Here is an 18,813-nt window from a genome sequence, read left to right as displayed (position 1 = left end):
GAATTAATACCACACAATTATCTGGAGCTAATATTTTTTACTATGTCCATGCTCTCTGCTGTATTTTCACAAAGAAACTAGGAAAATCTAGCAGTTTTACTTTTTAATTGATCAAACATCACTCGAACATATTTCAAGAGGAAATTACTAGGTGTTATATCAATGATGGTGTAAGAGGAGCCTTTTCTTTATCAGTGCTTGCCAGTTCAATCAGAACACACTACTGAGAGTTATACACACTTCTTCTTTTTACCGTGAATCTCAAAATACTGATAAATAAGGTACAAATCATTTTTTCTTTTACAGCAGGAAATAGAAAACTTAAAAAATAACTGGAAAATACCTTAAACTAGGTAGAATAGTGCACTAAAGTAACAGCTGTTAATAGTCCAGTTCCAGAAAACCTTGTAATCAGCAAGCAAGTAACATTTTGTTCTATAACAGAAATTGGGCTACAGTCATCGAGAGAATCAGGCTTGTACCAGTTTAATGGGACATTGTATATTTTTGTTAGCTGCACAGCCATTTCATTCTTATGTTCCTGCAGAGCTCTGGAATGACTGGGTTTGTTCTTTGGGTCATTTTTTTCTGCTTAATTTACCATTTTATTCTGACACCTTTTCTTTTAGCAACCAATTTCAGGTAAGTCCACAACTGTATTTACTTGAGACAAAAAGGTAAATGACTTCTCTAGTGATAAGAATTACTTTAAGTTGCCGACAAAACCCCAGTCTTTCCTAATCTTTTTCTTTGCTTGCCACAAGAACCACACAATGCTTAATTTAGATTTTCATAATTTTTGTTCCATAATTTTATATTGAATCCTCACTCTCTAGTGTATCGCACACTCCTTCATTGCTTTCTGGTTTTTCCTATGAAGGTAGGGAAGTATGTTCCCTTTGAAACCATTTTTTTGAACCTAAATATCAGGTTTTAACTGCATGATGCAATTGCAACAGAGAGCTTAAGGAACTGTGCTCCAAGTTGTTCCATTAGATGTCTATGCTGAAGTGGAACATGGGTTAATTTGGACATAAGCAGCTAATTCTCCTTTGCCTGAGAGATATTGCAAGGAGAGTCACGGGAGAAGTACTGTAGAAGAACTAGATATCCTAGCCATGACTTCAATACAGAAAAGATCTGGGACCAGTAAAAAAAAAAAATGTGTCCAGAGAAAAGCAAAAGTATAGTGAAGTAAGAGTCACATTGATGTCAAAGAGCTGTTGACTGCATTGAAGGAGTGAGTTTGTCACCTCTGCTTATGGGTGACAAGAGTGCCACGGTGCTCATAGTTCTGCTGAGGAGATACAGAGCCACAGTTAGACTGTGAGTGCAGCCACAGTCCATCAGGAACACCTGCCCCTTGGAACCTGACCCTGAAGGCTTGTTTTGTCCTGCGAGAGATAATTGCCTTCCAAAAAAAAACCACACCAGAATTCTAACATCACTATTCCATGACAATCTGCAAAGATCCAGAGGTGTTTTATAATAAACATATTTTACAGGCCTTTAGAGCTAGATTAACACTGATACAGACATACTCAGCTCACAGCTCAAAATTAAGACACTCAAACCCTCTGCCTATCTCTGGAGGAGCCTGAATACCTGAAACACCTTTATAGCTTCACTTGCATGTTGCCTTTATTTGCAGACACAGCAGTTCCTCCTTGGATTTTTGTGGACAGAGGGCATACAATTGGAATGGGGAGTCTAAAGCTGTGAAGAAGGATAGATAACTAGAAAATTAAGATCATTGTTTTATCAGGTACTGCCTAAACTGGACAGTTCTTACACCAAATCTGAGGATATAGCAGCATCTGAGTGCTGCTAAAAAGTTTTGAAAGAAATCATTGAAATCTGTCCCTCGCTACTTGTTTGCTCCAATGTTAGACTCATACGCTTTTTCCCTTCATCTCTAGTTGTTTGGCTCAGTCGCCCTTCTTCCCCAATTAGGAAGTAATTTTCTTTTTTTGAGAACATGTCCAAAAGATCATTCCCTTTTTATCCAACTTCTAGTTCTGTTTGCCTTCAAATTTTTTTCTATTTTTTCCCTTGATGTCCTTGAATGGTTTCTGTATTTATTTCTAATTTCTCATCTTTTATTTCCCTCTCACTCTCTTTTTTTTAATTTTTTTTTTTTTTAAGACAAGCAATAGCAGGGCATTTGTAGAGGATTTGGAATGAAGAAGCGTTTTCACTGCTGGCACTGAAGCAGACTGTTCTTAATGGAATAGGAATGTTATTCCCAATTGCATCCTGAGATAAGAGACTTCATTGAAAGACAAACTATGCCTAGTTTATGTACTCCTGTTAGTCTCTGACCTATAGAAAGAATGGGGTTTTAATGCAAAAAATAGCAAATAATGCCATGAAAATATAGGAATAATGTCTTATTATGCATATTAAAAAGATCAGGCATTCATAATATATGTCAGATTATGTTTTATGAAGTATTACTTAGAATTAAGGTACTATTCAGTGCTTTACAAAGTTACTGTAATAACTCTTTCTTTCCTGTCTGGCTTTACTTTGCTGCTTCACATGCTTGACTAATGTTAATGTATCTACTCCCATAAAATATAGATCCCAACAGATAAGAAAGCTGCTCTCTGAAAGTTTACACAATTCCCTTCCTGCCTTTACATTTCTTTTGTTCCTGTTTTAACTCAACTGGAAACTGACATATTCCTTAACAGCACTGAATTCTGCTTTTCCCTACTACAGTTACAGCTGCCCATCCATATTATTTTGTCTTTTTTACATTATAATATCACTGAGGAATTGCAGTCAATGAGACTGAGATCCCTCACGGCCAAGAACTTTGTGCAAACACGCACAGAAAACAGAGCTCTACTCTGAGGAACTTCTGCTGTAGAGTAACCAAGAGCCTGAATTTAGACACTGAGATCTGCCTTTGTTTTTTTAAATTCCAGCTTAGACATACACTACAAACAGTTCATTGTAGGCTAGGCTGCCGGATCACCATCACCACCGTTGCAGTTTTACACCATCGTTAGCAGGACATTCAAATTATGCATTCTTATCTCTACGGAGCTAGCCCAGCTTTTAATTCCTACAAAACCACCTGTTAATTTAGCTCAGTACTGATATTCCAAATCCGTAACTGACATGTTTGCCACTGAGGATTAAGTATTTTGTTGAATCAAGATATGCCTATGCCAGATCTCTTTGGTTCACAGAACATAACACGTGGCAAACTTTGTTAAAAGATTTTAAAGAATCTTTTCTATCCAGCATTTTGCTGAGACATGCAAGCAACCTGGGTAGACTGAGAAGCAGCAATTCCTGTTGTAGAACACACGACTTTTGCCATACTAGGTGAAAGCATTACCGTAACCCTTTATTTGTTTGATTTGTCGTTCAGTGAATTCTTTCCACAAGGAAATCAGGCTGAAATTTCATGGCTGAAATTCCTGGAATCATGTTAGCATCTTCTGAAAAGGACAGCTAGGATGCTTCCAACCCCTAGCTATTTGACTTTGTTACTTGAGCCACTTCATCCTAGTATGACACAGAAACTATTCATAACTAGAACCTTCCGTATATTTAGTTTATTAGCCAACAGCCTCTTTCAACACATGAATTTCCGGAATTGTTTTATTTCAGTCGATTAAAAAGAGGTATCATGCCTAACTTCTTGTGAGTTAACTCATGACAATTAATTTAGACGTAGCCTCCATGCAGGTAATGGCACCTCTCTTCTCGCTGTTAGGTGTTATTCAGAATGGTAGAATTTCCCCGTCTTAAAGGTCACAAAACCACCACAGGGAAACTTGCACCTGGAACAATACTTAATTACACAGTAAGTACCTGAGTCCAAACTGCGACCTTTAAAATCCCTCCAGATAAAAAAGCTTAGATCTGGAAATCTATAAAGTTAATCGGCACTTCTCTGTTTGGTTTGGAAGACTCCTCACTTCTCACCATTCTGCTTGTGTTTTTCTCAGAACTGCCATGACCTAAACATCTACTTGCCTAATTCCCAGTTCTGAGGGCCTAAAAATTGAACAAAACAGACACACACAGAATCTGGACTCAGGATGCCCTGCGTTCCTGTTCTTGCTCAAAGGTTCACTTCACAGCCTGGGGGCTCCCTGTTATTTTAGCCGTCAGGTTAAAACACGATGCTGCCTTTTGCTCTCTTGGCATATGTATCTGTCTTTAGAAGTCTTGAATCTCCTCCTGCCTGACAAAATAGCTTTTAAAGAAATGGTAGAAGTGCATCCTCCTGTAACTTGCCTTTTGGAAGGAAAAGAATAACCCAACTCATCAAGTGCTGCTGACACTATTCTCAAGGTGATGGCTCTTGTGCTTCTGGATCTTCACTGGGCAAAAATATCTGGCATGGTCCTGACTCACTCAGAAAGGTGTGGGAGTAGAAATGCAAGCCTGTTTGTTTGTTTGTCTGTCTATTTTTCTCCTGGCACGTTTTAGGCAGTTACGTGCTTAGGCTGTGGACTTGTGGAATCACCTTTTAAGTCTTCCAGCTCTAGATCATGCGCTAAAAAGACACACAGCTCTGAGATCTGGATTCCATGTGCAGCTTCCTTTCCTTATATTTTAGGCTTTGAAGGACTAAACTGCACATCCATGTCTGTATGACGTATGTATTCCCAAGTCAAAATTATTGTATAAGACATCAAAATATATGCAGTAGCCTTATTTACCAACTACCTTTGGTTAGGACTCCCAGGAATTCCCTGAGTAATGCCACTGTAATACAAAGGCAATTTTATTCTTTTTCTGCATTTAGTCCTTGTGCCTGGTAAAACCAAAGCATTTACTAGAGACAGCTTGAGGGATCAGATTATGTTCCAGTGTAAATAATGCTTAACATTTGAGCCCAATCTTCCATACATTTTTTTTTAATAAATCAATTTTCAGTTATGCCAAGTTACAGTAAATGGTAAAAAACAAGCACACACTTTATAACTCTCAAGATGAATTTCATTTATGATCATCTATCCATGCTAATAGAAAATGCATATGCATGTCAAATTTCAAGCATGATAATGCATTTTTTTCAATGTAGAGAATTGAATGAGAATTCAAAAGATAAATATAACTGGTGTTAAAGGAAAGGAGAACAACCATAATATGAGTAGCAGTAACATTTTGTTACGATCCTGATTCTCCTGTTATCCTTCTGGTTTTCTTTGCCTCTTTTATGGCTTTTAATTATTTTCCTATTGTACAGTTCATCAGACCTATTATTTCACTCTTTTATTGTAAACAGTCTTATAAAACCTATCATCAAAATAAATTTCTCTTGTATGGATTTTAAAAGGTTACACACCCCGTGGTTTCACAGTGCTGATTGAAAGCACAAACAGTATCTCTACAGCTTCAAGTCTGAGGAGTTGACAAAATTAATGGAATAATCCAGCTCTTAGTAAAATTTCTCTGGAATAAATTCCATTTATTCTTTCACTATTTTCCATAGTTTCTTCCCTACTTCATACCATACATTTTTTGTTGTATCCATGAATAATTTAAAATTTCTTGCTGAGGAGCTTAGTTGTTCTCCAATACACAATGCAGACACCATAGCATATTCTTTCAACAACACAATCACAGACATTGGTTTGGGAGAAAGAAATCTCTTGGCTTCTTACTAATTTTTTTTTAAATTATCACTTGCATTGCCTTATTGCTCCAAAGCTCCACATTACACTGAATTGTGGGACAAATATATTACAAAATATGCTAAATCCCAAAGAATCATAGAACCTTAAGGTTGGAAAAGACCTACAAGATCATCAAGTCCAACCATTAACTCAACACTGCTAACTCGACCACTAAACCATGTCCCCAAGTGCCACATCTACGCATCTTTTAAACATCTCCAGGGATGGTGACTCCACCAGTTCCCTGGGCAGCCTGTTCTAGCGCTTGACAACCCTTTCAGTGAAGCAATTTTTCCTAATATCCAATCTAAACCTCCCCTCGTGCAACTTGAGGCCTGTTTTCTTGTTCTATTGCTTGTTACCTAGGAGAAGAGGCCGACCCCCACCAGGCTACAACCTCCTCTCAGGTGGTTGTAGGGAGTGATAAGGTCCCCCTGAGCCTCCTTTTCTCTGGACTAAACACCCCCAGCTCCGTCAGCTGCGCCTTGTCAGACTTGTGCTCCAGACCCTTCCCCAGCTTCATTATCTGACTCTGGACATGCTCCAGCACCTAAATGTCTGGCTTGTTTTAAATTTACTTACTATAAGATTATTGAACTGTAATCTAAAATGGAATTAAATACAAAACCTGAAGGAAATGCACAGTAAAAGAAAAGAATTGGGAGGATGGACAGAAGATATACAACAACTAATGTGACTAAAGGATTATTTTATACAGTTGGTAGTTCCAAAACATCTGATTTTCTTTTAATGAAAATATAAAAAATCAGTATGTCTCAGCTACAGCTCTAGAAGTCTATGCTGCAGTACAAATTATGACAATCCTAGCATTTATATCTCACTTTTTTATAGCAACCTTATTAACATCTAGAAGATCTAATGCATTTGTTTAGGTCTTTTTAATTTTGGATTTCTTGTATAGTTTTTCAAATGCCCTTTATCTTGATTCACCTAAAAAGACAAGTATTTTATAAACCCTTTTTTTTAATTTGGTATCATATAATCCCTGGAAACTTTCAGATGCCAGGTTATTTCAAGAAATTGTGTGAGAAGTTTAAGCCAAATGAATGAAAGTTTCAGGAATTCATAAACAACTGAAAATGCCGTCTTCAACCACACCTTCATTGTGGCCAACCCAAAAGCATTTCAGTGCTGATGACAGGTCATGCCAGCTTTACAACAGCTAAAGTGCAGGTGAGAATCTAACAATGTTAAACATTCACTCAGCATACAAACCACTGGCACCTTGCTTATGATTTTGTGCTGCTTTGCAGTCACCATAGCGATTACAGTCCATGCCTACTGAAAAATGGAAAGGATTGATAAGCCCTAACGCTAGTTTATTTCATGATGAAATGTTTTTCTCAGTCCCCTTTGGTGCTCAACACCAAAGTTTTTCTGAGTCTTTGAGATGACCACTGTTTCAGCCGTATCATATTTTCTGACAACAGGATGGCCATACTCTACTGGCATTCAGAGAATTTTCTTGTAAAATCTCTGAGAAACCACATCCTAAGTGTCTTATGCAGTTACTACGCTGCATTTCACCCAGGACAGCCTTCAAATATGATTTGTAAGAAGCAGTATTAAAACAAATAAATTCTAGACAGAATTTCGAGAATCTCCACTGCCTGTTCACAAGCTGTAAGAAGAGTGCAGTGAATGGATGTTTCTCTGGACCATTTTATGACCACTCAGACATACTACTTTCGAGCACCACTTAGCAATTTGATAACTTAGAGCAAACGAAACTAAGTCTATACTCAGCACACTTTGCATCTTTTACTGTGCATATATGCACAGCTGCTCTCTCCAGAACACTTAATTGTGATTCTCAAGATAGCCAAGTTTATTGTTGCTATTCTCTGCCATGTGTGGCAGTCGAACAATCAGTGCCGTTTCATTTCAGTAACACCAGAGTGAATGGTAAGAAATGTGCATTGTGATAATATATTAACATAATTTAATTTTGCAAGTAACTGTTAAACTAGAGTACTGCTCATATTTACAGTCTGACTTTTATTACTGGGTTCTTAATAACAGAATTACAGTTCTTTGTATTTCTATGTTTTTTTCTCCCTTCTGAAAAGAATAATCTCTTTTGAAGTTTTAAGTGTCACTGAATTATACAATGGCTGTTTATGAGGTTTTTCACACAAATTATAACTATTTTATATTTCAAAAATAAATTAAGGTTTTGATTAGCAACTTTTTCAGAATATTACTTAGGAAGGTTTTGTCACTCAGTGAAAAATCAGTTGTGCTGGGCAGATTCCTTAGGAGAACACTGGGGCAGAGTCAGCCTCTGAGTTCAGCACAAAAGAATTAATTTCTCCTTAGCTGTATCCGAACTATCTTGATTTTCTTGAATATATCTCATTGGGTTTTTCTGGTATCACATTTCTCTCTTCATGTTTTAACATACTCTCTCACCCCAAACTCAAGTCCCACAGCTGTTTCTCCTACAGTGATGGATTTTTGCTTTTTTCTCATGCAAATTTTACCAAGGCTGCCTTAGGCATTATCTCAGTGTTCAATGTCAATGTATAATGGGATCAAATACCTTTCTCTGAGAATGTCAGCTTCAGCCTTCAGTGGATACAGAAGATCTGTCAACAGCAGAAAAGATGTTGCTTCAACACACCAGAAACTGCCCTTTCTGTGGCTGTTATCCAGGATTTTGCCTATCTGTGTATTACAGACTTCTACCTTTTAGGTCTCATTTTAAACTATTGCTCAGACCAGGACTGTTGCTGAGATAGGCTTTATTTAACATTTTACATTTTTCAGGGACAAGGGCAAATGGCAATGCCTTCATCTCTCCTGTCTTCTCTCCGTACTTTTAACTAGGTTTTTTTGTACAGCCATTGGAAAGCTTTGGACTCTTCCATATGGTTCATACTATTGCAGAACAGATGTTGTATGGGCCTATCTAATTTCACATGTATTCTGAGATTGCCGGCAATTACAGAAGCCTGGTTTCCATGACACAGCCAGTCCTGCCTTCCCTTCAGTGGACAGGTAGTCAGAAAACAGAACTGGAACCACTTCCATCCCCCTTGAATGTTCCAGCAGACAACTGCAACACAAAACTCTGGCAGTGTAAAGGGTTTTAGCTAACAAATTGGAGCTATAATGGCTTAATAACTGTGCAGAAACTGCTTTTTATAATACTTGCTTCACAACCTGCCTCTACTTCACTGAGCCCCTCAATTAAAACAGTATTTCTCTGTGAACAACTTCTGAGGATCTTTGCTCAGCAGCTCTCTGTGTCTCGGTCTTTCCTTCAGTACAAGTTCAGAATCCACAGGAGATTCTTTGGCATTTAGGAGTCCTGCCAGAGTAAAGTCTGGACTCTTGTGGCATTTTTCGGAAAATGGGAGGTAAGTAGCAGAGAATCAACATAGTCTGATAATGGAAGGGTATCTGAAAGGAAGGCATTTTGGGGACAGGATGATGATTCTAAGTAGCGTGGGAGAGAGGGCACTGCCTGAGATTTTGCCAGTAATTTGGCCAGCACTTCAAAGACTTCCTGCAGATTTTCCATGAGCCACCATGTTCCCTAGCCTACCTTAAATTGCTCCTGGTCATCGTGATGTTCTGAATTTACCAGTGGCCCACTTCCCAAACATGCCTCACATAATTGTTCTCATCTACTGGGTCTTGACAAGATTGACTGCAGAAAACTAATTTAATATCTCTTAAGTGTACCAGAAGAATCTGAAAAGTTGCATCATAAGTCATTTATTGACCCTGCTTTCCTCAATAGTTTCTCAAAGGTCTTGAAAGAACTTAAATTTCACTAAAAAGGGTAACACTGATTATGACGATGTGCTAGACAGACCCTGCCTATGAAGAAGGTGAAGTCAGAAGGACCTTCTATGAGGTTTTTGGGAAATAGAGACTAGTGCTAAGCAATTCTCAAAATGAATAATAACTCCTCGCATCTTCATCAATAGGTTTTTAAATGACTAGTTGACTTGGTACTGTAGCAGGTTAGAATTCAGTTTAGAATCAGAGTAACAGCAGAAATTAGTGTAAATAGCTGTATTTCATCTTATTATGTGAATGCCAGAATAACTCTACTATGTCTGCAAAATATATGTATGCAACACAAAGAACTGCATGTTGTATCTACCCACTTCATACCAAAGTGCAAGTTTCCACAGACACACTCAAGTGCCTATTATAAATTAGTCCTGAAACTAATCTTATGAACTTAACCTCCACCAGCATCAATCCTGTTCAGCAAAGAAATAGGAAACGCTCTATTAAAAAAGGCTTTTCCATATCAATCACTTGATAAAAGAGATGTGAACGAAATGTCTTTGAAGAAATGTTGCTCCCTTTAAACTAAAATTTTGCATTTTCTGAGTTCGGTCTCTATGAAAACTCCTGGACTGACAGCCCCAAAAACTGTCATCTGTCTGTTTAGGTTACACAGCATTAAGCATAATTTCTTGTAAATCGTTCAACACAGGCCTGAATACAGTTTGATTTCCACCTAGACTCACATCCAGGCACGTCTAATGAGACAGCCAGTAGTGCTAATTGGTAGGTTAATTCTGCAATGTTGATTACTGTCTGCTAGGAAAGGGATCAAGCCCACCATCTGATTTTCCACAGACCACCAAACAACTGAGTGATGATAACAACTTAGTCCTTGCCAAACTAGACAGATGGAGTTCAACCACCAAGTGTTTTCCAAACTCTTTAGCCAACTGTTCCCTACTTCTGAATATTTTCACAACAGCAAAAAAACTCTCAAAAGCCCCAAATCTTACCTTTTAAGAACTATTTATAGTGAACTTACTGTTCTAATCATACACAAGTACTGCAAAACTACACCACAAATAACAAATGTGAGAAAAATGTTGAGCATTCCATCAGAGTAACGAGAAGGCTTTTTTGTCTTGTGTTATGCTGGATATGTCTATAGGTTAATGAGCAGAATTGGAGCAGCTGGCTCATCCTAGGCTGCATGTTTTCTTTAGTTCTCCAATTTATGTTCCAGCCCTATTGATACTCTGCCATTGCTGTAGGTGGTAGGGGAGCTGTGGGCAGGTTGTCGCTGGTCTTCTAAAGCTAATTGGAACATGTAATAACAAGAAAAACACTTGTACAATCTACATTTCATTTCACACATTGACAAATTTATGGGAGCCACACTGAAGGCAGAGTACAGTGAAAAAAATTGCAAAAGCATGTTGGTCATATGCAGTATGGAAAGGTGACAATCAAAGGACTGACTTCTTTGAGGTTGGACAGTGTTTCAAAACATGCTTTATTTGCTCTGCCTTTCCTGACCATTGTAGATAAAACATCTAATTTTTTAAGCCCTGACATTAATAGGCTTTTACATTGAGAAAATTCTCGGGAATTAAAAACACTTATGATCAAATACTGCTGATAAGTATGAAAGACTGACATTACTGTTATGGAAACAAAGTACTTTATTTTTACCAATAGGCACATTAATATAAATGTCTCCCAGAAAAAGACCATGAAATCTGAAATTAATTTAAAATAACACTGCAGATGTGCCATCAAACAACAATAATGGTACAGCCCTAGAATTTCAATTCCTAAAAGAGTTGAAGAAACACAGCAAGATCTATATAGAACAGCATTATGAAGACCTACCTAGGCATACGATATATACCCTTATATTTAGGTGCTAACATTTGCTTTTTCATTATCAAGAGCAGATTCACACTTTTATATTTTAAACTAATGAGAAAATAAAAGTTAGTGTAGTACAGTAAAGTCATAAAGTTCTTGTTCACCCTGTAAAGAACGGTTATTTCATGAAACATATGGTGCCATTTAGAAAATCTGTAGTTGGAGAAAAATTCTCAAAAGTGATCATGTTATCATATAAAGGAAAAGTAGTTTTAAAAACTGTATGTTTTTCTCAGAAGATTCTCTTTCTAATGTTAGTTGAAAGGATGTAGCAATATTTTAAATTTACATTTTGGTGCATTCCAAATCTAAGTGCTGCTTGATGTTCTGGATTCCTCTCCATATACTCTTAGAAGGCATTTAATCAGATGCTATCTTTCGGTCCTTTGAATAAGTAACATTGCCATTGTTGCCCCAATTACACCTGAAAGATACCTGTGTAAGATTGTGAGTGGCTGAGAGAGAATAAACTTGTACTGAGGTTTAATTCCTTTGCATTTAGTACTTAGGTTTACATTTATCAAGGGAAAACTGAAAAGACTGAAACTCTATCATATTCCTTTGCTTAGAAATGTCTCTTCATTTCATTAATTGAGAATTTTTGTTTGTCATTGCAAAGTGTTAATTCTTTGATAGGTTAGGTAAATAAAAGTTATATTTTGAGCTTTTTTCTGTAAATGGCTTTGGTAAAAGATATAATTGAAAACGTTCAATTCAGCTTTTGTATCTAATTCTTTAAGAGAAGTATCCATAAAACAGCTGGGGTTTTGGTTTTTTTCACCAAAATTCTTCATAGGAATAACTAGAATAACTAAATGGCTCTTCCTTAAAAATTCAACATGCAGCTGTCAAAGCCAAAACTCTCCAAGCCAGAACATTCTTATCAGTGAAGAATTTGGGAACTAATTTGTAATGAAAATCGCCCAGGCACATCATCATTGTCAAACACATTGGAGAACAGAATATTCCTACTGAACAAATTACTCACCAAGAATCACAGCAACAACGGTGAAGAGCACAAAGGCATTCCTCATTAAATAACTTTTAACATCGTCCTTTGTTATGCTCTGCACTTTTTTTTTTGCCAAAAGTGTACGTTTCCTGACTCCTTGCTGAATGCGTTCCATCCTACTTCCAGGTTTCGGATCTTCTCCGTTACCTTTAGTCATCTATCTTGCAGAAAGTTTTCTTTTGTAGTTAACTTCTATCAATATCCTTTCAGGAAAGTGGAAGACTCTTTGAAGTGGGAGGTACTGGAGAAACCTGCAAGACAAGAAATATCAAACATTGCAGTAAGACTTTAGAGGAATGATAAGCCATATGTTTACATGGAAGCAAATATTCTTCATGTTTCAGTAAAATTTGAATTGTTTGTAACATCTAAGCTGTTGATTTGCAGTTTTTGATACAATCAGATAGGTGTCCTGTGTCTTCAGACATTAACGTGATTTGCTGCAATGCTGCAAAACCCAGGATTAGCTTCTTTTTCTTGCCATTTTCTAGTGATATACTAATATAAAATCAGTAAAATTGAATGAAACTTAATGTGTTACAGTGTTTAAAACTGTCTTTCAGACTTGTTTTTAACCTGTTTATCAGGGTTTTTTTTAAAAAAATCTAGCTCACCTTCACATTAACCATTGGAGAAAGAAATATTTTGCTCAAATTGGTACATTTAAAATATTCTGCATTTCAGATATTTTTAAATGATTGAATGAATTGGCTCAGTTCCTCTTTTTCACATGGCAAAAGGCAGCAGGAACAGTTTATTTATCCCTCAACCACTATTTAAAAGATAGGACTTTGACAGTTTTATGTTAATAACTTTCATCTTTTAACTCTATTATAAACTACCCCGAGCGCATCTGTAGAACATCAGAGGTAACATACCACTTAACTTGTCGCTTCAGATTCACACTGCAGAGTAAAGTAATGCTCAGTTTGGCCTGACAGCAATTATGGACATATATCACAGAATCAGAGAACAGACTGAGTTGGAAGGGACCCATCAGGATTATCGGATCCAAATACTGGCCCTGTGCAGGACAACCCAAAATTCACACCACGTCTGATTTTAAGAAATCACACACTGAATCAACCTTAAAATGGTTTAATAATAGAAGTTTTTCACTAAGACATTATTTTCTATTTTAAATTGTGCGACTTTGGTGGCTGATGGATATGAATTTGCTTAATAATGGAGCCTGCTCAACAGTATTTTCCACACAGAGAATTCCATTTTCTGAAGTCTTAGTTAATACACTGGCATGTTTTTATGAAGAAATTAGAAATTAATAAATGCATTGAGTTAGGTGCTTTTGCTGAAGTCTCTCATCTCTCTCCATGTACAAGCAGTTTCACATCTTACTTTTAATAAATCAATTGCCTAAATACCTTTTTTTTTTAAGGAAGCATTTAAAATATAAATACACAGAGGTTTCAATCCGCATGTTTTAAAGAAAATTCATGTCGTAACAAGTTTATTTTGGTGGTATTTGAGCGTTCCTTCTACCATATGTTTCAAGATTGGCACTTTAGTGCAATATTCCTCCCCGAATTTTAACAGAACACTATAAGCTTTGCTTCTTCAGAGAGTGGAAACATTCCGAGAATGAGCTACATATTTAAATCAGTGAGTATTCTACCTTGGACACGACTACTGTGTACAAGCAGGATTTTCTTTTTTTGTTCAGAACAATTACTGTAAATATTTCGTAAATAAGAACAATACAAAAAAAAATTTAATAATTCCCAGCCCCTTTTCTTTCCAGGACGTTTAACGCAGCTAACCTGTCCTGTGTAACTTACATCGAAACCAAGAAAGAATACGGGCAGAGCCCAAAGGACCGCTGCATTAAGTAAGATACAAAGGCAGAGAGCGGACTTCCCCCTCAAACCCGCGATGGAGGACAGGGTGGGCTCACCTTCTCGGACCTGCCCGTGCTCCAAGGGCGCGGTGGTCACGGATAAAGCGGGGGCTTCCCAGCGGAGACCACGGAGCTGCGGCGCCCGGCGAGCAGGACAAACAATCTGCACGTGTTGGGGAATACGACAGCTTACTATCACTGTAACTTAAGGAAGGGGAGGAGACTGTGAGCGCAGCGCTTGGGGAGGTGGGGGGGAGGAAGGAAAAAAAACCCCACCAACCCAACCCACACCAAACCACACATCAGCAGAGAGGGGAAAGCGGAGCTCCTGGAATATTGATTAGTCTTGGCACAGTGAAAGCAGGGTCACTTTCTTTGTTTTTCCGTTTAGACCACTTTCACGCTTTGTCGGTTCAGCTTCGTTAGAAATGCAAAATCAGGATCCGGGAAGAATTGAACGATCCCACACACACAGAGCAGGGGAGGCTGGAGCGCTTCTTTATTAGGCATTCCAGACTGGATATCTGAAAAGCCTAAACATAATTATATAACACTATTCCTGTGGTTTTTGGTTTTGTTGTTTTTTGTTTGGTTGGTTTTTTTTTTTAATGATAAAATATCTAAGCATGCTACTTTGTTCTGGAAAGAGGCACAGTGTGAGGTTATCACGTATTTTGTAATTCTTAAAGACAGTTACTCAAGATCTACTCTTCCCAAGGTGGTGAACCAGACCTATCTTTCAGAAGCAACTGGAGCATTATCAAGGATAGAGAAAAACATGATCTACTATAATTCTTTGTATGTTTCTTGTAGATACTCAAAACACACGATAAGACTTGCCTCTTGTTTGGCAATTTAAACTCACTGATAGCAAGCCCCCATTCAGCCTGTTTCAATGCTAGAGAATGAATGACAAAGGGAAAAGCATAAAACATCCACTTTTGAGAAAGAAATGGCCTTCAGTTTTTCTAGCATTTCAAAGTCGGTGGTGTTGAAAAGATATTTGCTGGGGGGAGCCAGGGGAATTCCGAAAGAACTTTACTTTTTAGAGGAACATTTCCCTTTTAAACATTGGTAAAGTCAGGTTAAAATGTTCCATAATTATATTTCAGTGGATCTTTCATGAGATTTTAAGTGTATTTCCTTATAAGAGAAATACTGTAAATCTAAATTTATATAAATTTATGCTAAATATATAATTAATCTATATATATATCAATCTATAAAGGTTTGTTTATAGATGATGTTGACTTTTAGATTCACTTCCTGAAAAGTCATTTTAAGTGTACAGAAAACCACTTCTGTACTAGACACACGAAGTACAGTTAGACACAAAATAAAATTAGAGCAGATTTACTTCCACACAGCTACAGTAATGGATTTGCTAAAGTGTTTTCTAATTTGAATATGATTCAAATAATGATGTAGAGTAAAATAATCTTACAGTTATTCCAAGCTTTCTCATGATTAACGTAGGTTTGAGATTTGACTGTGTACCATGGAATCTTGATCTTTGGTGTCTAACTTCAGAAAGAAAGTAAACATCTAAATTAAGTTATTAATTAACTTTTAAAAAAAATCAAGAAAATATGTTGACAGCTTGTGTTGCAAAGACAGAAACACATGCTATATTTTCTTGCACCTGACAGCTTAAGTGTCCATCTCCTTTTTTTTTTTTTTTGTGGTGCAGTTTTTAAATACTTTTACCATTTTGTCTGTAGATGGGAAATGACCTTTTAACTAACCTTTGGCCTTTAGTGATCTGCTCATTTGATCTTTCTTTTTGGAGTATGACATGCTTTCTGCAAAGCCTCCCAGATAGGCTCTGCCCTCTGTTCCTATGAATGGTAATGATCCACTTGCCTTAATGGGACAGGAGTCAGGCCCCAAATGAGGTGATCCAAAAGTATTTCATCATTTAATACTCTCATTAATAAAGGAGTCTATGAGAAATGAGGATAATCTTGTAAGAAGATTACCTATGCAGTGAGGCAAAATGAAAATAGACAATAATCAGTCATACAGCTCTTCTGAACTTCAGTAGTGATACTTTTATCAGCTCTCAGTGAACAACAGATATTATTACACAGCGCTTAGAAAAATAGAATATTAAGAGCTTTAATGGCAATATATTAATTTTTTTCTGCCTTTTTTCCTCCCTTCTTCCTCTCCTCACATTGATTTCTTTTATTGATTATAACTTTGATGGTGATATAGAGAAATTAGACTGTAGGAAAAGTATTATCCCTTATATTATAAAACCCCATGTATTTTAGATATCCCTGGGTAGCAAAAAAAATTAGTCAAATAAGTTCATAGTACAGTGTCACCCGGCAACACATGTAATTAAAATGCACTGGAATTTCCTTTGACATATACAATAGATTTAACTGATTTAGTATGCAGCATTTAATACTACGACAAAGACAAATTTAAAATGTTATTGGTTAAGTACTTCTATCTGTAGTATTTTCAGTAGTATTAATTTCTAGGAAGAGCAACTTAAATGTTACTAGACACATTGTAGACTTTAGGTTGGATCTGCCAACCTTAAAAATATACAAAAACACTGATGGTTTTGTAAGTAACACAGAGCAGCAGTCACTGGTGCAACCACCACTTTTACACAGAATAATTTCTACATTCCTCAGAGTGTTAGGTGTTTTGGGGTTTTTTTCTCCATAAAAATTGGCAAGGAATGACCTAAGGCCTGGATGAGTCTGTCTGTGATGTCATACTAGCTCAGCGCCCTAACCTATGCTTTGGGTTCCAGTTTCAGCACTTCTTTGACAATGCACCAGATGGCTTGCAAAGCAGGGAAATGCAGATAGAGGGCAAGGGCTGGCACTAGCTTGAACCTCATCCTCCCAGGCAGCATGGGTTCAGCCAGCTGAAATCACGTGTTGTGGCAAATCCAAGCCCTGTTTGGTTGTGGCTGACAAAGTCAGTCAGTAAATGTACTTTGCACGTCGGCACAGTATCTGAGTGCCTTTGTAAAATAAGTAAAGGTATTAGTGTGGAAGCTGCTGTTCAAACATAAACTATTGTTATTTTCAGCTGACAAGAGCTATCAAACAAAACCCCAGGGAAGTCAGTTGTAGCAAATGCAAGAAGTGGAAATGAAGTAACAAACTGTACAACCATTAAATTTCCCAGATAGCCATAAAGACTGTATGAGAGTGCATGGATCCCAACTGAAAGAAGCTTTTACCATTTGAAGTAACCCAGGTTTCACATTAATAAATCAGCGCTATAAATTAATACTGGCTGAATATTGGAAGTTCAGGAGCTCTAGGCAGGAGCTTAGTGAAGTATTGTTGATATCATGGTTGTGAAACAGGAATAAAATTCTTATGAAAGAACATGTTTATTCACAGTAAATGGCATGTCATTATGTCTCCAGACTTAAATGAAGTAGGACAAAATAAGAAAATATATGTGTCCTAGTTAGGACAGCTGAGACCAGCTCATCATGGTATGGGTGTAACCCAAAACTGTGTATTCTATAGCCTTCCATGCCATTTCCCAGAAATTGTTGTCAATAGACTATTCGTACCCTCTGCCCGTAGAGCCTGACTCCTCAGGCTATAAACTAGGTGTTAAGAGGCCTGTGAGATAGGAGGATGCTCTTGTCCTCACACCCTTTGTGGAACTCCCCGCCCTGAGGGAAGTACTGAGCATTCCTGCCTGAACTGGAGGATATATAATCTTGGAGCCTTGGAACATTTGCTACCACTCGTGGGATCCAGAGGAAGACTGCAGCTCATCGCTCTCAACCAGACTTAGACCACCACCCTCAGCTGGACTGCAGTCACCACTTTTGACCAGACTGCAACAGCTCTCCCACCAGCAGGTTTTTCCCCTCTCCCTTTACTTTGGACTCAAGCGGGGCCCAAGGAACACCACTTTGTTCATGCCCCAGGGTACTGGGTTGTACATTTGGGGTTTGTGGGTTAGGACCAATTGTTTGTATGATTGTACTTACTGTATTATTTTAATAAATTGTTATTCTGACTTATAATCTCTCCTTTGAGTTGAGTTCATTTTCCCTGCTGGTTAACTCTTAAACCAGCACAATATGATTCCCTTGAAAGCTCCAATTCAGCTTGGAACTATTTATTACTGTTATACACTCTTGTATCAGTGAAGAAACTGAGTCTCTACGAGATCAAAATGAAACCACACAAGTTAGCAAATATTTGTCAGAGCTAAGACACAGCCTTAGGCACCTAAATTCCACAGAACCATGGCATCTTTTTTTTGTGAGATACTTGCTTGACTCTTGCTCTTTCAAGCATGCTAAAAGGAGTATGAGAAATTGAGGTTTGTTTTCTGTTTCTTTTCAAATATGTTCATTAGAGAGGGATTTGATGAATACCTCCATTTTGGCCAGCCAAATATGAAAAATATGCTTTATTTTTTATTAAGATTTAATGTCAAGAAAGTTCTTATATTGCTCTATTGAAGACACTGGGAGGAAATAATGTGCTGTAATTTATATACTTCAAAAAAGACATAGGCTATGTTCTGTTAGCAAACATGAAAAGCTGCGAGAAAAAATCTGCAGAACCCTAACTGGTTCTGAATACATGACATTTGCAGAATTTGCACTGCAG

The 18,813-nt window shown here is 37.4% G+C and overlaps 1 protein-coding gene across 1 annotated transcript in view; it reads right to left on the bottom strand.

Annotated features, from left to right (window-relative positions):
* The window catches only part of SLC1A3 (solute carrier family 1 member 3), a 65,599-nt gene extending 51,180 nt beyond the window's left edge, over positions 1–14,419 (bottom strand). Inside the window, exons 1-2 of the mRNA XM_017811350.1 lie at positions 14,255–14,419; positions 12,319–12,593 (exon numbers count right to left, since the gene is read on the bottom strand). Coding sequence (XP_017666839.1) covers positions 12,319–12,499 — 181 coding nt within the window. The 5' untranslated portion in view covers positions 12,500–12,593; positions 14,255–14,419. The remainder of the gene's footprint in view (positions 1–12,318; positions 12,594–14,254) is intronic.
* Positions 14,420–18,813: the final 4,394 nt, after the last annotated feature.

This window comes from Lepidothrix coronata, unplaced genomic scaffold, assembly GCF_001604755.1.
Source record: "Lepidothrix coronata isolate B3197 unplaced genomic scaffold, Lepidothrix_coronata-1.0 Scaffold31, whole genome shotgun sequence".
Classification (NCBI taxonomy): domain Eukaryota; kingdom Metazoa; phylum Chordata; class Aves; order Passeriformes; family Pipridae; genus Lepidothrix; species Lepidothrix coronata.
This window is presented reverse-complemented; position numbering and strand designations above follow the sequence as displayed.